The sequence below is a fragment of the Acinonyx jubatus genome, chromosome D4, assembly GCF_027475565.1.
Source record: "Acinonyx jubatus isolate Ajub_Pintada_27869175 chromosome D4, VMU_Ajub_asm_v1.0, whole genome shotgun sequence".
In the NCBI taxonomy this organism is placed as follows: Eukaryota; Metazoa; Chordata; class Mammalia; order Carnivora; family Felidae; genus Acinonyx; species Acinonyx jubatus.
The window spans coordinates 70,606,198-70,630,812 of record NC_069391.1 but is presented as its reverse complement, the minus strand read 5'-3'; the positions used below and the strand labels follow the sequence as shown (position 1 = coordinate 70,630,812).

Genomic DNA, 24,615 nt, shown 5'->3' with positions numbered 1-24,615 from the left:
CAAGTCATCTATCAGCTGCAGTTTATGACCCTCGGACCTAAGCCAATCGCCATGTGGCTTGGTTTGCTCTCCTTGTGAATGTGGTTGCAGCTAGATCTGAGTCAAGTGCCCTCCCTCCACAGGCCTGTGTTCTCAGTCTGCAGGGTCTGATTTAGATGGCTTCAGAGTTTTTCCCATTTTCACCAATGGACTTACATCGCTAAACTGCTTGCTGTTCAAGAGGATGAACTATACCTCAAGACCTAATATGAGTCTGAACACATCAACAGAACAGCATCCCAAAAGGTATTCTGTAACAGTGAAATTCTTACCCTGATTATTTTAGCAGAACAGGCTACCGAATTTGTAGGGCCGAGGACAGAAAGAAGATGCAGGCCCTTGTTCAAAAATTGAGAATTTGAAGATGATGAGAGCAGAGCATTAAACCAAGGGCAAGGTCCCTTTAAGAGCAGGGCCCTATGCAAATGCACAGGCTTCAAGTCCACAAAGGTAGTCCTGCATGCTTAAATCCCCTCTTAGGAGGAACTTAGGCAGAAAGCCTAAAATGTAATAGTGAGCCTGGCAGAGCATAATTTACAGCTCTAGAGGGAAACAGTACCTTATAATGTAAGAATCTATTCTCTTTATAGTATTAGAAATTTAAAGGATGTGAGATTATCACTAAAATCTTAGAGAGTACGCTTGTATGTTCACTTAGAAGTAAGCAAACAAGTACTGTTTCAAGTCCTTTATTTACTTACATAGTGGCTGGAGTCCTTATCATCCACCTTTCTTTTTTTGATGTCATTGGAAAATTCAGGCCCATTTCTGCGTTTATCTGTGCCCCTTAGACTGTCTGGGACCAAGAGGGAATTACTCTGCAAGACAAAAAAAAAAAAAAAAAAAAAAAAAATCAAGGATTCCTTCCCAGGTCTTTTTGTACACATGAAAACCCAACCTGGATGTAACAGCTATATTAGAAGGGTGATACCTACACAGCCTTTCATTCCATTTAATTCATCTTGGCTGAAGACTTTGATGGCAAACATTTATGGAGGTTCAAGCACTTAAAAGAGAGACCCTGACTATGCAATCAAACCATCTGAAGCCTGGTGGATCCTTCAGGCCCTACTCACTTAAAATGTTCTTCCGTTCTTTTTACTGTTAGAGAAATGGGAGCTTGGTGTTTACATGAGGATGTGTTTTTTATTCTTTCCCACTGCGATTTCCTGGTCAGGAATATAAATGGCCTATGAGCAGAACCTGAGATTATTCTATTAGACGTATTCTGTGACTGTAACAGTCAATGTGTGCCCCTCAAAAAACACACACCAAGAGAGCAGGTGAGATTAACAGCGTGGCTTCCTAAAAGGCAAATCACATTTTCCACAGCAACAATGAAGGAACTCTTTTGAATTCTTTTAATTTACTGTTGAAAATAAGATTTGGTGTTCCTTGCCAATAGCACTGAAATTTAAGACCCAAAGCGGGCATTTCAGCCAGTGAATCTTCAACAGCTAGGCCAGCTCCCCCACACAAAAGCAGGAGCAAGGACTAATCTTTTCTACCAACCACACAGGAGACTTTCATTCGCAAGTGCCAAGTAGGAACTGTTGACCCAAAGAAAACAAGCATTTTAGGTATTTGGGGGTCACATGACACGATCTGCCATCCCTTCAATTCCCATCTCCCCTCAGGCTAAAGCATCAGAACAAGTTACAATGAGTCCTTTTAAGTACAGGATTAGCATATGCAAGGGGGCAATTTGTTCAGTGATGTGTTACTGCCTTGAACAATACTGAAGGAGCTGTGCAAAAATCTCCTTCACAAAGCCCAGAAAACCCCAATTTCTGCAAGATGTAGGAGAACTAACAAGAGGATGTCCAGGGCCAACAGACAATTATGTAACCTTTCTCTGCCACAATTTAAAATGGAAGGGGCTGGGGAAAACCTTTAAGTTAGACCACCCCTAATGCAATGGCATGTACCAGAAACAAATTTTTAAAAGCCGGGGTGGGGGATGGGGGGGGTCTTCGCTCCTAACCAGTCCAAGATGATAGCCAGGTGGCTGGCTCTCAAAGCCTCCTCGTGAAAACTGTGGACTTCACCATGGGAGCATTCCCAGCTCAACCACACACAGGAGGAAATCAAAACTGGGGACCAGGAGGCAATCTGAAGCCTCTTTGCCCACTGCAGGGGCTGACACCGAAGTGAGCTGAGCTTTGATTCATGACCATTCAAGCTATACAAATGCAGGAGGCTTTCATAAAAGCAGAGGGAGGGACCCATGCAATTCAATACAGAGTAGCTCCGAGTACTGTCTTTAGCACAGTGTGTGGGGCTGAAAGGTGAGCTGGCTGGATCCCTAAACTAATTACCTTAGTAAATGTAATAAAAACTAACCCTTCCGACCCCGACTCACTGCCCCCCCCCCCGCCGCCCCCAATAGGACACAGGAGACTTAAGAAAACTCCTGAAAGTGTTAATGCGTATTCCTAAAAGCTGAGCCATGGAGGGGAGGAGCAGCTTGTGCTCAGGTGTAAACAGCGTCCAATAAATGCACCTGCCTGTGTTTTCGATGTTATCAGCTCTGAAGTCTCCTTGTCCAGACACTGACCAGGTAGATGCATTAAGGGCAGTGCCACAGCGCACTCAACTTTACAGCTGCCCCAGTGCCCTGAAGAATGCAGCATAGGCTTGGTGTCCACATGCAATTTTAAAGTTAAGTCTCTCCATAGCCTTCCTGCTATAACCAGCAATGGACATCCAAACCACTCAGCCATTCATAGACAGTTTTTTAAGGATCCTATTATTTTTTTTTAATGATGTCAAGTGGTATTGTAAACATAAAAGTAAACTACACTTCTGTTAGCAACAATGCAATTTGTCAGAAACAGTGACATTTCTATAGCCGGACCCATAAGCCTGTCAAGCTTTGATACCTCTGCTTCTACACGTTAGAAGTTACTACTGTAATTCCCGCATGAAGGGCTTCAATGAGGTCTATAATCTGAATAGGTTTTGAAAAGCTCTGGAAGTTCCTCTAAATTTGGACACAGCTAGTAATTAGCACCCCTACTTATGTGAAAATTGGCTCCATTCAAAATGGCAGACTCAGACAAGTTACGAAACACAATGTCTCATGGTACCTTTGATGCCATAAAATGGATTCAAAACAAGGCCCCAAAGACTGTGGGTGGAAAGGCCTGGGAGAGCCACAGTCAGGAGCCAGGGGGTAGCTGGTTCATGCTGCAGCCCCACCAAAAACAGACCACTTCCTTTTACCCCTGTTCCCATGAACCCAGTCTCCTCTGTGTAACCGTCCCCGACATCTTCCAGCTCTGACACTGCTTTCATTGTTTTTCCTGATTTAAGCAAACAGTTCCAGCCTAATGAACTTCACTGTTGGCAACAACAGCTGTTTTGGTTAAACTACTGCCTAGGTGACCCTAATCTTCATGGTCCCCTTGTGCACTCCCCAGAAACCCAAAAGTGACTTCACAGGTATTAGTGGCTGTCTCATGATACCATAAGCTCCCCCTACCCCCCCAGAGCTCTGTGCTTTCCTCACACACCAGCTTCTGTTCCTCACAGCTCAAGGGTGAGTAATAGTCATTAGGAGCCATTTTATACACACTGTAAGAATAAAAAGATTATTCCTGGGTAGTGACTGAGTATCATTTGGATTTTTCAAAATTTAGAGTTCTATCTTGATTTGTTAGATCTGGACTTGGATAAGATAGTATCACATTCAACATTAACCTTTAACATTTAATCAACATTGAAAAAGGCAAAAGAATGAAACTTAAGGCTGCTTCACTGTTTTTTTTAGACTTGTACATTGGAAATACAGATGGTAATTAGATCAAACCTTTGAAGAGGCCAAAGCAACCTTAAACAGACTTACTATTCATCCTCTTCATCCCCCTCCTTTTATCTGGAGGCTGACCAGAGAGGGGAGGCAATTTATCTAAAGTCACAAAGCTCTTCCTATTCAGTGTCTCCACTCCCAGAGGAGTGATTCTTATATGTAACTTACGTACATTGAATACTTTCCCCCACATACTTATCACTTAAAAGTCACACTGGCTCTGTTAACCATTAACATTTAACCATTTAACATTCTTTTTTTTTTTTTTTAACGTTTATTTATTTTTGAGAGACAGAGAGAGATAGGGTGCAAGCAAAGGAGGATCAGAGAGAGAGGAGGAGACAGAATCTGAGGCATGCTCCAGGCTCTGAGCTGTCAGCACAGAGCCCAAAGTGGGGGTCGAACCCATGAACCTTCAGATCATGACCGGAGCCAAAGTCATTGCTGAACTGACTGAGCCACCCAGGCGCCCCTACCCATTTAACATTCTAATATGACAGAACAATACCTAATGCAAGCTGCATGCTTTCTCTGACAACCCCCCCCCACACACACACTCAGATTCCTTAACAGTCTCTGTCTCTGTCTCTCTCTCTCTCTCACACACACACACAAACACACACTTGGTTTTATGCCACCATACAAAAACTGTGAACATATTTTTAAAAATTACATTCTATATTAAAATGACCCCAAGACAGTCCCAAATTCCTGCCTTTCCACCCCCGAATCCTGCCATTTGCAACCCAAGATGCAAACTAAAACAGGCGTCAGCAGAGGGCAACTCAAAGTAGTCCAGGGACCCATAGCATCACTTCACGTGATGTCAACCACGGCCACTAGCCGCTGTGCAGACTTAGTTGCCACCAGACTTCTCCCAGCGTTCATATTTTGAAAGGCTTTAATCTATTAAACAGCATTCATCAAGTAAAGTTCATTTTCAAACATTTAATCTGCCAAATAAATATTTAATTGCGAATCAGAGTTTTTTCAATCCGCATGAGAACTAGGGTTATCACACGGACTGATATACTCTAATTCTAGCCAAGAAACTCAATGTTTTATTTCACCTTGCAGCTGGTAAAATTTAAATATCTGCCAGAAATTTTCAAAAACGATAATTACTGGGCAAATTTCTATCACAAATGTCCTGAGGTCTGGGATTTTTGAGACTGCATGTAAGTTTCCCTTCGTTTTTAAAATTCTGTTTTAACTAAACAAAGTCATCTTATTTACTCTGTATCTTCCACAAGAGCTCAAAATTGGGAGATTTACACAGCCACAGGGGAGATTACAAATCTGAGCAAATCAAGGTCGAAAAACACATTATGACTTCAAAACAAACTGAAATTCTAAAACCATGGGGTGCCTGGGTGGCTCAGCTAGTTATGTGTCGGACTTTTTGTTTGTTTATTTTGAAAGAGAGAGAGAGAGAGAGAGAGAGAGAGAGAGCGAGCGCTAGCATGTGGGGGGAGGGGCAGAGAGAGAGAGAGAGAGAGAGAGAATGAGAATCCCAAGCAGACTCCAAGCTGTCAGCCCGGAGCCCGATGCAATGCAGGACTCAAACTCACAAACTGTGAAATCTGACCTGAGCTGGACACTTAACCAACTGACACACCCAGGCACCCTGGTTAAGTGTCTGACTCTTGATTTCAGCTCAGGTAGAGATCTCAAGGTTTGTGAGATCGAGCCCCACATCGGGCTCCCATGTGAGCGTGGAGCCTGCTCAGGATTCTCCCTCTTTCTGCCCCTCTCCCCAGTCTCTCAAAATGGATAAATAAACTTTAAAAAACCATTAAAAATAAAAAAAAATTCTAAAACCGCGATGATTTTCTGTACATGTGGCACACACTTATGAGAAGAGAGCCAAGGAAAACAGTAAAGGGAGAGGTACATCTGACAGGTCTCTAGAGAAAAAAAAAGATCCCCCTCCAATGCTGACCACCAGTCAGAAGAAAGAGGGTCCACAAGACCTGTCAGCCCCATGGCATACGGTTCTCTCCATCTGTAGGTAGAAAACTATACATGAAATAAATAGATGAGGTGCAGGGACAAAGAAAACATGTTCCCCAAGGGAACTCTCCCTCTTAAAATATCTGGAGAACATAAAATCTCAGTGTGCACCTTCCCTGACAACAGGCGAGTTGTTCACTGCAATTAATATACACTCCCTGAGGGTCGTTTCTCCTCCCATTCAGTGATGTGACGGTTAAGAACAGTTATAAGAGTAAAAGAGCTACTCAGAGAAGAAAAGAAAAAAAGTGGCAGATCTATTGCAAGTGGTATACACTACCTTGAGCTGCTGGATCCTGATCCCGTCATCCCAACTGGGTGAAACATGTTTTCTAAAAACACATACCAGGACTACTCCCTGCTGTAGTTCTCTGGGTGCAAGTTGGCACCTAGAGAGTTGGCAGAGTGTTTGAACCTCGTGGGTAGAAGTGGACAATGTATTATTCTTGTAAATCAAAAATAAACATCCACATGCAATTATTAAACCATACCTTCATTCAAGAACTTTCGATGTTAAGCATTAAGAGCCTGCTGACCTGGAGACTGTTCATTCAGTTGAATCAAACAAGTACATCAAGTTTTGGACTTTGTATGACCTTTATTCTCACCACCCTGGACAATGACGTTTCTATTTCATGCTCTAAATATCTACTCAAAAATGAGACAGAGAGACCCAGATCCTTCAATACAGATGAAAACCAGTCTTTATACCCTTTGTTCCAAAACTTGCACTTTTCTTTAGCAATTTAACAGTAATGGCTGTTCATGTCGGTGGAGATATTCTGGAAGGTAAACTCCAGAAAATATGAAAGAAAGCGAGTTTAATGGAATGTTACACTGTCAGTGTTACCAGAACACTTGTTACAGAGCCTTCATGTATCCTTCATCGATTCTGAGACCTCAAAGCAACTCTTCTGCCAACCGTGTCTAAACCTTGAAGCCACCAGCAGCAAATCTGAAAGGAAAACTCACTCGTGGAGAAAGCAAAAGCTAGACAGCTTTCCCTAATGTGAAAATAATGCACATTATTCAAATGGATTTCTTGAGCTGCCATGCTGATTCCCCTTGGGAACTTTCTCCTCCCCGCAGGAAAAGTGTTTGTGTCAGAGGTACAGATTGGAAACTCATGACACCTCATTTATCCTCAGTTACACTAAGGCAGTGGGAACCTAATTTGCTAGCACACTCTACACTGACAATTAACTTCTCGGTGAACATTAAAACAATTAGGTAGCGACGCACCCCCATCACATCTGTGTGCCTTCTCCAGCTACACCTGGTGCCAATTAAGCCATCACCCTGCCGCTGTACTTTTTGCGGCAGTCCAACGGGTCATTCACAGATTGTGCCTGACATTTCAACAAATGCATTTTTAACCCCTAAAACTAACAGGATCCCCGCTTGTCAACGGCGAGAAGTGTAAGAGAGTGAAGATGTGTGGAAATGTGTCCACTTGGCACCCTCATCGCGCCCTAGGAGCGCTGGAGGGTCTGAAGGGTATGCGTCCATGTTTCATAGGGTTTGAATGCAAAATGTGGGAAAGAAGCCACGTGTTCTCGCACCTCGATCTAGGAACTCAGCGCTGTCGGAGGCAGATGAGCGCTTCAGTCAGGAGAACTCTCAGAAAGGAAGGTGGCCAGGTAGAAGACCTACAGACCCAGTAAATACGTGGTCTGGAGGAGGCACTATATAGTCACCCTTGGCCTCTCTTGCTAAGTCCCCGGGTTGCCCTTCCACTACCGCGTTCTCCAGGTAAAGCAAAATAAAACACACCACACGTACACAACAAATACGATTATTTCAAAGTAACTTTTAAATGCCCTCATGACAACTTCATTCCCCCTGATCAGGACCCTGGTGATAGCAAAAATCAAATCTATATTTCAAATCATTTTTAAAAACACTTTTTGTACAGCCACTTAGCTCTGCTTCGCTGTTAATGTCCCCCTTCCTTCTCCAGTCTCAGATGAGGTACTTTCTAATACAAGAAATTAGAAAGCACTGGATCAGGACTTGCCTGTGAGTTACTTGAATATCTGCTGGCACTCACATCCACCTCTTCTCATCTGAAAGATGGACACACAGTTTGTTGCTTACTACGTTTCAGAAGGAATGGTAAAAATGATCATGGGGCCAAAAGGAAAATAAAATTTTCAAAAACCTACTCGAAATGATGGGCATTAAGTTTCCTACTTGCAGAGCACAAACTGAAGTCTGAAAACAGCTTTGGAGGGAGGAAATATTCTCCATCTGCTTTTTGGTTTTTTAGAGTAAAGACGCCTGACGGCCGATCTTCACTGTAAGCACAGGGAGATAAAACCTGAACATTTCTCTAGTTACACACAGGCTCTGGTACCCACTCAGTGAGTTACGGCATCCACGGTAGACAGACCCCTCCGCCCGGTACAGGGATGGACCACTCCCCACCACCTAGAAACTGCTGGAGCCTTCCATCCTTCAGGGTTCACCCTTCCCACAGCAGTGATGCAGTGAGCAGTTTTCCCAGAGGATTTTTTAAGCACAGTTTTCAATTTTGCCAAAAAGGAAATCTGCTGAAACAACTGCTTAAGAAAACTTAAGTGTTTTCCACAGTGCCTAAATATTGAAATTTTAGGTGACTCATCTCAGTTTTATCCTTAATTTCCAGGCAATCCCTTGAAATATGCCAGGACACAAATTCATAAACGTTTAGGTGGAAACACCTCCTCCTTTCATGAACTGAATAGCATGAAACTAATCAAGTTCATAATAGACTCAGGTCAGTCTTATCCCGACAATGAGAAACATCAGTAACGGCCCGCATCTTCACAACTGCCTCACATTTTTTAAAGTTTATTTATTTAGGGGCGCCTGGGTGGCTCAGTTGGTCAGATGTCCCACTTCAGCTCAGGTCATGATCTCATGGTTGGTGAGTTCGAGCCCCATGTTGGGCTCTGTGCTGACAGCTCAGAGCCTAGAGCCTGCTTCGCATTCTGTGTCTCCTTCTCTCTACACCTCCCCAGCTTGCACTCTCTCTTTCTCAAAAAAGAAATAAACATTAGAAAAAAAAAATTAAATAAAGTTTATTTATTTGAGAGAGAGTCAGCCCACATGTGTGGGGGAGGGGCAGAGGCGGGGGCTGAGGGAGGGGAGGAGAGGGAGGAGGGGGGAGAGAGAATCTCAAGCAGGCTCCACCCTGTCAGCACAAAGCCCAATGCAGAGCTTGATCTCTCCTGAGATCATGACCCTGACCCAAAGAAATCAAGAGTTAGCTGCTTAACCGACTGAGCCACCCAGGAGCCCCATGCCTCACACATTTTAAAAAAGGAAAAGAAACCAATAGTCACTACATTGAGCATGACTAATAATGCATTTATTGCTGTCCTGCTACTCTGCAGGTAGGGAGGACAGGGAGAACATTCCTAAAAGCTGTGCTATGTCTGATGACTTTGCATTTGTGGTCCCTAAAACCCCTCACCCTGTGAGGCAGACTCCATCACCAATTCACAGATGAGGCTAGGGGAATGTTCAAAAGGATGAAAAACCTTGCCTGTGCAGTGAGAATTCCACTGAGATCTAGTTAAGTGCAACAGCCACAGAAGAAACACAAAGACACCACCTCATAGGAGATAAAGTGATGGCTGTCATCATTATTTTTAAATAAGTTCTAAAGATGAACTTGGTAATTCTAGAAGTCAGTTATGGGAGAGTGACAAAACAGTCCCTTGGGCAAGACATAATCTCAATCTCTACCTCCATTAATTAACTACACGATTAGAGGCACCTAGCCTCCTTGAGCTTGGTGTCTTACCAGTAAGATGATGGTGTTGCACCGTTATGACCTCTAAACAGATCCACAATCCTTATGCTTTTCTGGACCAGGAGCCCCTTTTGAGAATTTGATGAAAGTAGAGCACGAACCCAGAACAATGTGAACACAACTGGAGAGGGATTCAAGGACCATCTGAAGCCCATCTGTGTGCCCCACCTAAGTCCACAGACTCTGCTTCTGCTCTGGAGTCTCTCCCAGACACCTATCACCATCGTCTTCTCCCTTCCCCAAATGTTCCAAATAGTGATCACATGTGTGAGGTATCCCAGTGTTTTTCATTCAACAAATATTTGACTGTGACATTAAAAGGCATCACTGCAAAATGGCAGCAGGTACAGGTGATGCATGAACAGTGTGGGGATTTGGGGTGCCCCCATCTCAGTAAAAAATCCATGCCTAACTTTTGACTCCCCCAGAACTTAAGTACTAATAGTCTAATGCTGACTAGAAGTCTTACTGATCACAGTTGATTAACACATACGTTGTATATGTGTTATATACTGTATTCTTAAAGGTAAGCCAAAGAGAATGTTAATAATGAGGAAGAAGAAAATATAAAGTACTATATTGTGTTTATCAACAAAAGTCCAGTGTTCAAACCCATGTTGTTAACTGTACATGCAGTGCCTTACACAGCGCCTGGCACATAATAAGTGCTCAATGAATGTTTGTTAAAAAAAATAAATAAATAAACACATGTTCTGTCATACTTTTTCAAAAGCCATACATTTTGTCAATTCTCTGATTCCAGAGCTTTCAAGCAGACTTATTAAATACTTCCTTCATCCAAAATTGAACACAATTCACCTTTAAATTAATTGAAATATCTCAAGTTTTTATTACTACATAAGAAATAAAGTCCTTTTTGTTAGGTCATATTTCTTTGCTCAACTGTAGCATTTGGAGAAGCAGCCTTATGTTTAAAAAAAAAAAAGCAAACAAGTTTTGCAAATTAATAAAAACAGTAGTCAAATCTTAATTTAAAATCAATAGCCAAATAGCAAACCCTCTTAAAAGTTACCACCTTTATCATTCATCCTTGTCAAAAAGAAGAAACTTAAAAAATAGTGTCCATATTTTCACTGTCCTTAGTACCTTAATTTCCTAGGTTTTACATTCAAACAGGCCACAGTAGGGCTCCTTTGTTTTCCTACCAACAAAACTTTAAACTAGGGAATGAAATAATTTTGTCACTAATAATAAACAAACAAACTATCTACAAACCAGTTTTAGACTCACAGATGAAAATCCATACATACTCACATCCCCTCTGGATCTATAAAAGTCCCTGACTTCTGCACTTGACACATATAATTATCGTATTTGTTCAATACAGAAAGAACAGCAGGAAAAAAATAAGACTATATACCAGCGTGGGATGTTTCAGAACTCCTTAGCCTTATTTATGACAGAGGTTCTCAGGTTGGTCCAAGGGCCCCTTGAGGTTCCCAGAGACTGTTACAAATCTCTATGGGGGCAGATTTTCTTCCTTATACTTCAGCCAAAACAATGTCTTGCAAAAGATTGGATGCAGATGTGGACGAGAATATATCTATCCTCTTTTTAGTCAAGCGCTGAAGATATCTGCAATCGTGCAAAACAAAGCCATTCTTCCCACTATAATTTTTTGTTTCGGAAAATAGTTTTCACTAATCATGTTATTTATGGTAACCCAAATTAAGTAGCTCTTTACCTGTTAAAGTGATTTTTAATTTTTTTTTTTAATTTCCAGAAAATTTTCAAACTATATGATCCACATAAACAAAAATTCTCTGGGGTCATCAATAATTTTAATTTAAGATGTAAAGTTTGAAAACCAGTGCCCGTAGCAACTGCCCTTAACCCTTCACTGGTTGGGGAAAAAAACAAAAAATAAAAAACAAACCACAGCCACCATATGGTGATCAACTGACTTTTTCTGCCAAGTAAAATACTTCATAATTCAAACCACTTTATTAAACAAGTAAGTACTACAATATTTTAGGCAACTAATAGTACACATCATCTCATTATCCATTGCTTTTCATATTCAATTTTACACAAAGTTTAAAGAGCTACTTCATTTTATACAACTGCAGCGAAATCCCACTTATGTGGACAGTGAACAATTTCATTCCTCTCCACAGACTGAATTAAATGTTTAGGTTACAAATTAGTGTCGTTTTCTCATTTTATATCATCATCACCAACAGATGCTTGTAGGAATTAGGCAGGAAACACAGTACCTATTCTTATTCTGAAAATACCCATTAAAATTATCATTAAGAAACTTGTGTAAAATTTGTTGTGAAAGAAATATGCAAACAACACATTAACCATTTATTTTGTGTTATTGCATAGCTTGGTTTATGCAATGTATCCACCATATTTGACTTAACAGTCCAGACTGTGAACTCACCATGAGGACCTAGAAACAATCCACAGCTGTCTGAAATTCAAGAACTGTTTTGTATTTGGAGGGTAGAACTCTACCCTTCCTCCACCCACCCTCACTTCCCCAATGAATTAAGTTCTTGCTTACATTTATCAGCCAAAAATATAAATAGGAAGTTATTCGATACACTCAAAAATACACACGCAGCGGTATGGAAAACAGCAGTCTTGCGATGGCATCTCAGAGATACATACCATGGTACCCCTTCAACAATTGTCTAGAACTCCTGCTGAAACTTTCTACAGGCTTAAATCTTGTAGTATTTTTGTCACATTTCCTCAGTTGAGCAAAGACCTGTAATATGTGTGCCTACATATCTCTAACTATAGCTGCATTTCCCATGTAGCCTTACATATATAGTAAGTACTCAATAAATATATATTGGTTTTTAGATGAAACAGTCCTGAGAACAGAAAGCTAAATTAGAAATATAGTTCTAAACGTAGCATAAGCTCAATAAATTAAAACCTGCAGCAGACTACAGGACAGGAGCTTTCTCAACGTCTCCTGCCATCTCTGTTCTTTGGTCTAGGATTAGGGTTTTTAATCTGACACTCTACTAAAAGAACATGGTATAAAAAACTATGACAATGACAATCTACAGTGACACTGAAGCAGCAACAAACATAAAGGTCACCTCCATCAAAGTCAGTTTACTTAGGTTTGTACTTTGGGAGTAGGATATTTTATTCCCTAGCTGTAATTTTTCCTCCCCTCTTTCCTTCCCAACGTTTTCCAGAGAAAACTTATAGTACAAGGATTTTAAAACTAGCTATCCCATCGTTTCACCCTTACCCAATGCCCCCAATGCATCCTGATACATAAAGTACACTGAGATCAGTCTCAGAGAATTTTAAAAGTGCCACTATTCTACACAGAAGAGGTAAGGGGAACTTTTCAAACTCAAATGACTTACATATCTTCCCCCAAACTCATTTAAAAAAAAAAAAAGGATCAGAATGATTTAAAAGTTCAGTATCCCAATTTTGCTACCTTATTTAGATTTAACATGGCCAAAATACTGCCGTGTTTGGAAGGAAAAAGGAAAGGGAGCAAAAAACTGTAGGTCATCCCAGCTGAAAGGGGCCAATTTCTCAATCCATTTGCTCCACAACATTTGAGAGATGCATTTTAGGTACAGATCTCCCACAGCTAACTGGCAAGTGCATGTACAGATTGAACGTGCAGTATGTAAAATGGCCAAGGTTTAGGCTGGTGAAAAAATGGAACCGTAGAAGCCCAGAACCTCCGTCCACTGAATTTCCTTGTTTTTAAGAACTTACTCAGACACACGGTTCTTCAGTTGAAAATAAATTAAAGTTCAAGTTCACCCTCCAAGGACAATTACGGGAGGAAAACCAGATATGGAAACCTAGCAACTAAGATGCATTTGTAGACGATAATGAATGGTTTAGGTAGAAATAACACATTACTAACCAATTTCACATATGGATTGTGACCTCTTGCCTGTAAAACTGATTTAAGATAAAAATGAATACTCTTTTAAACTAGAGGCAACCTGGACTCGGAATGCAATGATAAACATATTTTTAAAGTGGGTTCGGAGCACCTACAGATCAAAGCATATTTCCAAGTGAGTAATCATAGCAGACAGCTTTGACTCCAAATCATGTCCCTCTCACCTAACGAAAGTTTTATTTAAAAATAAATAAATAAATAAAAGACAAAAGGCAGGGGGAAATGGGGGATAGTCATATGAAAAAAAAAAAGAAAAAGAAAAAAACCAGGTCGCTGAGAGAGACAGGGAGAATATACGTGTCTGTGCCTGTTTCACAAAAGGCAGCTTGGGGTGCATTGGAGGAAGGGAAATGTATTATGTGCAGCAGGCGGTTGAGTACTTACTGTGCCCGGTTCTCTGTCTGCTCCCGAGGTTACCAAGAAACGCACAGATATGCCCGTTCAGACACAGAGGCAAGAACAGAAATAAAAAAAAGGGGGGAATAATTAGAACACAAGCCCCAAACAGTTTTAAAAATGGCTTTTATTTATATAAGTCATTGCACATTCCTAATACAGTGATTTCCTGAAAATTACAGTATTTTGTAAACATAAGATTTACAGTTTAACCATACACAAAGCCTATTTTTTTATTTCTTGACAGAATAAATTACTTTTCTTCAAAAAATTAGTCAAGTGCAATTTTGCCCAATATTTTATGCATACTAGAATTAAAGCCTATGAAACTAAGTAGTAACAGATGCAATTATCAAACCTTTCATTTGAACACATTCACTTTCAAATTTAACTTCTTATTTCGCCCCATTTAACAACATTACTTTCTTTGAAAATTACCCAATTAAGCAGTTAACAGTTTTCCATAATATGGTACAGGCCACTGGCATTAACTAGGCAGTTGCCAAGATGTCAAGATGCCTGCAATCTAAAGAGATCGGGAAATCTACAGATGCCCACGTTAAACCCTGAAAACTTCCAGGGAGGACTGTGTTTCAGTGGCCAAGCTTTGCGACAGTTCCTCTTAGCTCATTGTTTGCTCTCTGCATGGGGTGGGGCTCTCTTTAGCGGTGCACACAACTTTGCAGCACTGTATGAGTGTTAGGACCAAGTCCTAATCTGGCTTGCCCGGCCTCTCACCTCTGTGGTGCTCTGCATCATGGTGCTTCTTGTCATCTTTTATTGCCAAGTGAGACTGCCCACTCAGAGCACTAGACAGTGCCAGGAGGCCAGCACTGCCCCCGAGGGGCGGGATGCCAGGAGGCTGAAGTCCCGAGGGGTGAGGCGTTAGGGGCACTGGGGGTCCATGGCCGTGAGAAAGATGCTGAGCTTGTAACTGCTGCTGCTGTTGGTGGCAGTGAGAGAGGAAGGGGGGGGAGGAGGAGGAGGAGGGGAGGAGGTGAGACAAGAAGGGGAGGAGGAAGGGAGGAAGGAGGAGAAGGAAAAGATGGCGGGAAGGGGAAGAGGTGAGACAGGAAGGGGAGGAGGAAGGGAAGGAGAAGGAAGAGATGGGAGGAAGAGGAGGAGCGGAGAGAGGAAGGTGGAGGAGAAGGAAGGGGAGGAGTTGAGAGAAGAAGGGGAGGAGGTGAGAGAAGAGGGGAGGAGGTGAGAGAAGAAGGGGAGGAGGTGAGAGAAGAAGGGGGGAGGAGAAGGAAGTGATGGGGAAGGGGAGAAGTTGAGACAGGAAGTATAAGAGGAGGGGAAAGGAGGGGGTAAGAGGGGAAGGAAGGGGAGGAGGTGAGAATGGAAGGGGAGAAGGAAGGGAGGGAGAAGGGGAAGGAAGAGATGTGAGGAAGGGGAGGAGGTGAGAGAGGAAGTACAGGAGGAAGGGATTGGAGGAGAGAAAAGAGGGGGAGGAGAGGGAAGAGGAAGGAGAAGAGGTGATGAGACAGCAAGGGGGAGAAGATGAGGGAAGAGGTGGCAGTGGCACAGCAACATCCAGAGGACAAATACCCACGACATGAGAGAATGGAGGAAACAAAACAGGAGGTTCAACAAACACATGAAAAGAACAAAGACACAAAAGGGAGAAAAGGAAAAAATGTGATTAGTGTTTTCAGTTCATCAAAAGCTTCCACCTACACAGTTACCTCTCCCCATCTTCCCCAGACTCGGAGCTCTATCTACACTGCCTCCTTCTGGCACAGGTCCTCCTGGCACAGTGTCGATGACCAGCAGTGAGCTGGGCTAGTGGGTAGGCACTCCAATGTTAGATCCATCTCTCCACGCCTCCAGGGACGAAACACAGTGTGTTGCTGAAGGTGAGACTCTTCCTGATTTCAGGAAAGTTAAAGTAGGGGAGGCGCAGATGTGCACCCCACAGACCGTAACTCTACTCTCAACCAGTCACCAGGGACTAGTGACATGAGGTGACCCTGTTTCCCCAATATTCTTGTGCTAAATTACCACAGCGGTATGAGGAGACATAACCAAAATACTACCTTAAATTAATGGAAGGCTGAAGAAAGAATCAGCATCTTAGGCATATCCCCTCCCCTCCCAAGTACTCCTGGGTCCTTATTTCACAAGCCCTCACACAAGTAGGAGGAAGTACTAACATTCCCATTTCACAGAAGGAACGGAGGCTCAGGGTGTTGACTGAACTGCCAAGGTTGTCCCACCAGGCGGGAGGGGAGTGGGGTCATGTAGCAATGCCCCTCAAGGCTGCCCTCATCCCACCACACACAGAGGGAGGCACCAAGGGCCACACTGTGATAGCTGGAAGAAACCATAACATGACACTTTGTTTATTGCTTCCTTTCCCTAAACCCACCCCTGTAAGTGTCACAGAGGACAACACTGAGAGGCCTTGACAAGGAACACACTCTCCCCTGTTGTGTGGACTCTACCCACGGTGACCCAAATCCCCACTCCCAATGCCTTTGCCTCTATCCCTTAACCCATTCCAGAAGTTAGAAATCTGTTCACACTGAAAAGTACCATTACTCTCATATATTATATTTAAGAGCATGTTGTAGTAAATGAAAAAGTATCCACGAAATGGCCCCTGAGCCATAAATCTGGCCACATTTCAGCTGTCCAACATAAAACTCATTTTTGATGAGACAGTAAAAACGATTAAAGCTCAATTTCTAAGGTGTAATGTTAGAAAATTCTTAAGATTCTGATTTGTGCTCACTTCCCTGGGACTCAATTACTCGTTTATTTATTACCCCCTCGCGTGTACTGAATACATTAAATCTTCACGCCAGATCTTCAGTAATTTCTACCCAGACCACTGGTCCTTAATTGAATCCTAAATATGCTTCCCGCCCTCCAGAGTGAGAGAAAACAGCATCTTAAAGCCAGAAATTGGTGTCTCAGTCAGTTTACAATAAATTTTCAACCACTCCTAGCGTCTTTTAAAAAAATCTTTGGGAGCCAACCTTCTCTTGACACTCCCAATCCTTCCGAGGGGAGCACAGTGCTAAACAGAGGAAAAGTGGAAAGGGGGAGAGGTCAGAGCAGGCGGCATTGATAGTATCCTTGCAAAGTATTTATAAACTCCTCATTCACCATCTGAGATCATAATAACAATTTCTTTATGCATAAAATCACCTTCCTGTCATCCCAAAGACACTAATTCTTGCTCTGTCACCTTTTAAGAGCTTGGCAATAGCAAGACATAAAACTGGAGGGGCTGGCAGCAGGCTCATGGTCCACTAGGCATGCTCATTAGCGCTTAATTAGGAACTAGACACCTGCCATAAGAAATGTGCTCGGAGAAGGATGAGGAACAGGTCTGCCCTACCAGCAATTGCTATCATTACTTGGAGAATAAGAGCTATGTCCGGCTTCTGGGAGGGAAAGGCAATGATGCATACACAAGCAAGTGCAACGGGGTAATTAAGCACGGCACGGATTACAAGATGAGAGAGGCCAAGCAGAGGGGAAGGGATTTAACTACCGGGTGGAGGCCACCACCCTTTCACCCCTCCCTGCACACCCCGTTCCCCCAAAAATCCAGAACAGAGTCACCAAAAAATGTTCCTGGAGGTGCGATTTTATGTCACAGCAAAGGCATACTTGAAGCAAATGTGTGGATACCCGAGAAGTAGAGCTTTTCTGCCAAACCCAAGTTGGTTTTGAGAAAGATGAACTAGAAAGCATTGTCTGATATATCAGTAAAAAGAAAAACTAGCTTATATAATAAAGGGGCTTCACCACAGCTGTGAAGTAGACCCACGTGATTAAACCCAACATTTAAGCGAATAACTATCAACAGGGATATCCAACAGCCTAATAGGCCCTGGGGAAACTCCCCTCCTCTTGAAGAAAGCTCCCTGTTCATTACTGGAGGCAACCAAGTTCCTCCATCCCTAGCTTAGCCACATTTCTTCCCTCTTTTAAAGCAAAATCCTATCAAACTGGAAGGAGTACTAAGCAGTGACAGGATGGATCACAACTACCGAAGATGCTGTGGATCCAGGGAACGTGGATTCTGTGGCCTCACATTCTACTTCTTTTCCTGCCATGCAGCACTCCTAGATATCTTCGTGTCCACTACATGGCCTCAGCTCAGAACACACCCAAGGCAAGAAGGGTGGGCATCACAGATCCCATTTCGCAGAGAAGAGAGTGGCTTACACGGGCTCACAGCCACAGTGAGGATTATAAGCCTTTCATTCCCTAGAACAGTATTTCTCCTATGACCCAGCAGCCCAGCCCTGTTCACAAGCAGTTAGATAGAGTGTTCTCCCAAGCAAGAGGAAGGAAGAGGTGATCTCCTCCAACAAAGACCTCCCATGTCTCTCCCTTCCCAGGTAAGGGGATGCTCCTGTGGGTATATAATGCCACATATCCTGAGACAATCCACCTTCACCACTGGACGTTTACCAGAGATAAATCCACCTTTACCATGAAGCCTTAACAGCAGTGACAGATGGAAACGTGTTCTTAGATTTGTGTCTCATGAGCCCCACTCTCTAGTCTCCAATCCCCAATCCTCCGTCCCTATGTTTGAAAAAGAAGGATCTCTTTTGTTCCAGCTCTCTTCCAAGAAGCTTGCAAAGAATTAAGCCTGGAACAGTGGCAGCTATGGCTTCTTGCAGAAGAAGATGCTTAACAAATAAAAAGTGTTATTTCTGAACATCACACACATATTGGAATGCACACAAGGACCACATCCAGGAGAGTAAACAATTAAGTCCAAAAGAGCAGCCCACCTGCACCGTGTGTCTTTGAAAGGACATTTTCTCTCAACAGGGCTCACTGGAAACAATCCAGTGATCGCCACCTTCACCAAAATGGGGGGGGGGGGGGGGGGGGAATGGGATAGCATGAATGCTACCTGAAAAATGTATTTTACAACAAAAGTGATACTGACATTGCCATACAGCCAGGAAAACCTCAAAAAAACAAAACAAACAAAAAACCTCCAAAGGCTCTACCAACTACAGGAACCTACATGCATCGGTCTTCCATAGACCCAAACCTGCATAGATCAATGGGGAAACTGAGATGTTTCTCAACATGACAGCAAGGGTGAGAAAATCCAACCTTCCACTTCCTGGTTATCTTATACTAATTAGTAAACCTTTTTTTTCTTTTTTTTTTAGTTAATGCTTGCAGATTTATACAGCACAGGACACACAGGCAAAAAGCTTGTCAAGCTACCAGAAAAGATATTTTGGATGAGCAATGGTCATTTTTAGCAATGCAGGTGGTTTCTCAGACAACCAGTGGTTCTCAAACAGCAATTTTGACACCCTCCTTTCCCCACCCTAGGGACATCTGGCAATGTATAGAGACATTTACAGTTGTCACACCTGGAGGAATTGTGGGGGTGGGAGGAGTGCTGTTAAATATCCTACAATGCACAGGACAGCCCCCTCCCACCCACCACAGAGAATTAACAAGCTCAAAATGTCAACCGTGCAGAGGCTGAAAACTTTTAGTCTAGATCGAAGCTGGAATCCTGCCCCATTACATTAGAATTCATGTTATTATACAGCAAGTGACCTGACAAATTGTTGCTTAAAAAAATAAAAACGCTTTCCAGCATTCAATTGTTCACTGTCCCTTCATCGCCATGAAATACCCTGTCAAAACTCACAAAACAAGCATCTGCTTCCCAGAGCTGACTAGTATTTTAAAAGAAAACAATGGGGAAAAAGTTCACATTTCATCAAACAATTTTAAAAAAACTACACTGGGGGGGAAAAAAAAGGCAAAAGAAAAAAAAAAAAGGTACAACAGCTACACTGGAAACTTCCAGATACTGGTGTTTTTGCGCCTCTCAGGTGGTTCTGTAAAGGTTTCGGTGTTGACAGAAGGAGAGACATGCACTTGCTCTTACCCAAACAATGTGGACAGGCTGGGAGCGAGACAAGTAAAACAAACACCAAACCCTGAGTTAATGATAATGAAAACCCACAAAGAATAAAGTCACCTCATCCATGTCAAACAACAGCCACGCACTCAGAATTTTAATTCCCATTTTACCTAGTGCAGCCTGGGTCAATTATGTTACTATAATGAAATTGACTTTGCTGTTTACATTCCCAGCTTTAATGTAATGCTGTAGTGGTTTCTACAGTTTTCTTTCTGAAACAGCTGTAGCACATGCTTTATCGCCACAGAGCTGCCTGTACAACTGGAAAGGACACCCAGAAAGAAAAAGAAGGCTAACGCCCACCTTAACCTCACCAGATTGCTAAGCTCTTTATCACCGACTACAGAATCAACTTGAATTTTTGAAAGTTAACCCGCTTTATAACCTTAGGGAAAACCACGTCACAAGATCACAAACTGAACCCAACCAGAACTAAGACCATGGCCCAAAATAGCATCTCTAATGCTAAAAGCGTGACAGTAAGTGGCATTTATGGTGTTTGGTATTTAAACACTTTTAAAGGGAAAAAAAAATGTGAAAAGTAGCATTTGTTGACAGTTCTCTCCAAATCATTCTTCCTCGATTTCTATTTCCCTGTTCTTTAAAACACTCAGTTCTTATCTTGGGAGACTGCAGAAAAAGAAAATTGGCATGCTACAGTAAACAAGCAGGGAGAGTGGGAAAGAGCTGTATGGGAGCAGAAGCATCAAGGACACTACTATAGGAGTCACCTGAAAACCTCCCGTTATGTGAATGGCCTCTCTCATGAAGAGGGGCGAGGGTGATAAACAGGCAGAAACTGCTTACTGGGGCCAAGAATTCTCAAGCCACTTGAACACAGTTTAAAACACACACACACACACCACCACCACCACCACCACCACCACCACCACCACCACCACCACCACCACCACCACCACCAAAACCCAATCCACTTCAAGGCCTCATCTCAATGCAGGAGCGCACAGAAAATGATGCAGGCAAAATGGACAGCCTATATGAAGGCAGGCACCAGGATGAAGGGCGAAATTTCTAAAGAGGGTCTGAACTCATCTTTATTTTTTCTGCATTTCAGAGAATCCACAAAAGCCAACTCATCCTGCATCATCACCGACTTCCTCATTCGTCCCACCTGCCCTAGATGACGGCTACAGTGGTGACAATACTCAGAGAGCACTAGGACTGAAAGGCCTGAATTAGAGTAAGTTTTAAAACACCATGTTTATTTAGGTAGATCCACTTCTTTTTTTTAGTATTTATTTAGTTTTGAGAGAGAGACAGAGAGAGGAAAAAAAACAAGTTGGGGAGAGGCAGAGAGGAGAGACAGAAGCCCAAGAGGCTCTGTGCTGCGTGGAGCCTAACGTGGGGCTTGAACTCATAAATCACTGGTGAGATCATGACCTGAGGAGAGATCAAGAGTCAGATGCTCAACCGACTGAGCCACCCAAGCACCCCTAGGTAGATCCACTTCTAAAACCATGTAAAGTTTTGATGAAAAGATGTTCAATGTCAGTAGCCATCAGGGAAATGCAAATCTAAATCACAAACAAGATACCATGTTACACCCACTGGAAGGGCTAGCATCAAAAAGATGGACAAGAACAAATGTTGGAGAAAATGTCGAAAAACTGGAATTCCCATCCACTACTTTAAGAAACAATCTGGCGATTGCTCAAAAAGTTAAACAGAGTAACCACGTAACTCGGCGATTACACTTGTAGGCTTAGACTCACAAGAGAAGAAAATGCGTCCACACGGCATGTACACAACATTCACTGTGTTTTATTCGTAACAGCCAAAAGGTGGAAACAACCTAAATGTCCATCAACTGATGACTGGATTAATACATGTGATATATTGGTACAACGGAATATTATTCACGAGTAAAAAGGGTTACAGTACATGCTACATGAATAAACCTTGAAAACTTCATGCAAAGTGCAAGAACCCAGACACAAAAGGCCACATGTTATAGGATTCCTTTTCCATGAAATGTTCGGAACAGGCAAACCCATAGAGACAGAAAGATAGGTGGTTGCAGGGACTGGGGGGTGGGAGGCATGGGGAGTAACTGCTAATGGACATGCGGTTTCTTTTTGAAGTGATAAAAATGTTCTAGAATTAGCAGTGATGGCTGCACAAGTTTGTGAATATACTAAAACCCACTGATTTGTATGCTTTAGAAGAGCGAATGTTATGGTATGTAAATTATACATCAACTTTAAAAAAACACCAAAATCTAACTCTTAGCAGTCCATCGCCTTAACCACTCGGCTACCTCGTCTGCTCAAAATTCGAACTCTTAACATGGGGTGCTCTACTTTCTACTCTGAAAAGAGAGAAAACATGATGATGTCTTCTTCCAAGGAATCAAGTACAGATCACATGAATAGATGCGGGTAAATGAAAAAGTAAACAATGCCTCAACAAGTTTTCTAATAACTAAAAAGCACACAGACTGTTCGGAAGAACCCAGACTTTGAAGCCAAGCCCTGCATTTGGCAGACATACCTACATAAACTCTCAGTAAAAATCTAACCTGAACCAAAGAAGTGGGATACATGTAACAGACTTTGCAATATTGCTCCTTCTCCTTGGAAAATTAATAAACGGGCTGGACCACTAGAATTTAGGTGGAGGGTATATCACTAAATGTAAGTTAGCAGAGCTAGAAGATCCACGCTTGTTGTAGCCATTTCATTTTCTCCTCTTGGTAGCAGGCTATGCATTATTCTCCTAGGGCAAATTTGCTTTATAAAGAAACTTACAGCTGGGTTATTGATGGGCTTTCCAGGGATTAACTGCATACTCATAAGAATAAGAGGCTAACCTCATCCTCTTAAACTTCACACACTACAATCCTATAGATAGCTGACAGCTACAGCCGGAGGAGAAAAATAATCCAACATTTTGCTAATCCTTAAACCAATCACCTCATGCAACAATGGGGAGCCTGTAGATCTACAACTCAATCTCTTAAAGGCAGGAAGTCTACTACAGACACATCAGGAGTTTGTATTCATAGCCATCCCCTACACAAACATAGATAGTCAGACATCATAAAAGCCCCCAGACTTCTTTCGTTTCATACTGAGTTGTTTCAAAATATAGAGAATTATAAGTTTGCCTATGAAGCAGGAATATACACATCTGACCAGTAACTGCAGCTTCAAAGGCCTTGGCAGAAGTTCTATTCATGGAAAATTAAGTCAGACAAGATCCAAATAAACAAGAAAGGAAAAACAAGGTGGCCTACATTAACCCTAAATGTTCGGAGTTCCTGAAGTTCACAGGCATTGCTACGGGAAATTGCTCAAATGTTCTTACATCCAACACGTCAGCACTCGGGCAGCTATCAAATATCAGGCATTCTGTGGTATGGGAAGGGCAACCCCGCCCCGGTCATCTGGTCACCTCCTCTCTCTCTTTCCAATTCCATCACAATGATCTGTGCAATCCCTCAGTGCCAGCGAAAGCCTTGTTTCCCTTCCTCTTAAGGAAGCCAACGGGGTCTTATCCTCACTTTTGCTTCTCAATTTTCTCTCCATCTGTTCCCCAAATTTAACTTTTTCCTGTTTTGAACCTTAATTTTGCTCATCTAAAGTCAAATAGCCAACATTTCTTCACTGCTGCCTCCTTATTAAAAGTCATTCATGCACGACAACGGAATGGCAGGAGCAGAGCGTCTGGATGGGTCTAATCTCAAACACCGACACCCCATGTAACCACTAGAAAAGACAAAAGGGGAGGTGACCCGCTACTTGCAGCCATCACCCCTCATGGGCACTTAGCCAAATGGACTCACAGATCTGCTGCAGGTACTTAGAGACAAGGCAGACAGAACTGCAGTTCAAGGAGTCAGGACACCATGCTGGGTAAAGGCTGCCAGTCAAGGTCTTATCCCCACAAAAGCCATGCAAGGTAGAAGGTATTATCCATCTATAGATGGTGACACTGAAGGAGGTTAACTGACTGTACAGGGTCATAAGGCTACAGAGTGGTAGCACCAAGCGTCCTACTTAAGTCCATTTGATCCTAGACCTATGCTCTATCCAAGGTAACACAAGGCAAATGCTCTTAGAAAGATGAGCACAGAACACCATGAAGTTGGGCAGCCAGTACTCGGATGGAAGCGGACACACAATCATGCAGGGTTTGTTTTGTTTTGTTTTAAATTACACTTGGCCAATCATTTTTTATTTTTCAATCAAAAAGCAACTGGGGCACCTGGGTGGCTCATCAAAAAGCAACCGGGCGCCTGGCTGGCTCAGTTGGTGAAGCGTCTGACTCTTGATTTCAGTTCAGGTCATGATCTCATGGCTGTGAGATGGAGCCCCGAGTCATGCTCCATGCTGTGTGTGGAGCCTGCTTTAGATTTTCTCTTCCTCTCTCAAAAAAACAAAAACAACAACAAAAAACAAACAAAAACCATCTTTCTTTGGGAGTAGAGAAACACTGGCTGAGAAAAGGTACAAGGGAACTTCCTGGGGTGAAAGAGAAAACTTGCACTGCGAAAGTAGTGTGGGGTACAGGGTATGTGCACACACCAAAGTGATCTATATGTGTAAGATAGGTGCAATTCACGAGCACCAGGGTGGCTCAGTCAGTTAAGCATCCAACTCTTGATTTTGCCTCAGGTCATGATCTCATGGTCCCTAAATGTGAGACCCAAGTCAGGCTCTGCACTGAGAGCAGGGAGC

At 42.6% G+C, this 24,615-nt stretch overlaps 1 protein-coding gene and 1 long non-coding RNA gene across 4 annotated transcripts in view; both read right to left on the bottom strand.

The window, feature by feature from the left end:
• TLE1 (TLE family member 1, transcriptional corepressor) overlaps positions 1–24,615 on the bottom strand; it is an 89,737-nt gene that overhangs the window by 30,945 nt on the left and 34,177 nt on the right. For all 3 annotated transcript variants that reach the window (XM_053205226.1, XM_053205227.1, XM_053205228.1), the window contains 3 exons: positions 14,722–14,926; positions 13,972–13,988; positions 741–857 (listed from right to left, as the gene is read on the bottom strand). In XM_053205226.1, the coding sequence (XP_053061201.1) occupies positions 741–857; positions 13,972–13,988; positions 14,722–14,926 (339 nt within the window). The remainder of the gene's footprint in view (positions 1–740; positions 858–13,971; positions 13,989–14,721; positions 14,927–24,615) is intronic.
• LOC128312224 (uncharacterized) lies at positions 868–11,476 on the bottom strand. The gene is made up of 2 exons (XR_008291234.1): positions 3,785–11,476; positions 868–3,741 (listed from the first exon to the last, which is right to left on the bottom strand). It is a non-coding gene; the product is annotated as an uncharacterized LOC128312224 (long non-coding RNA).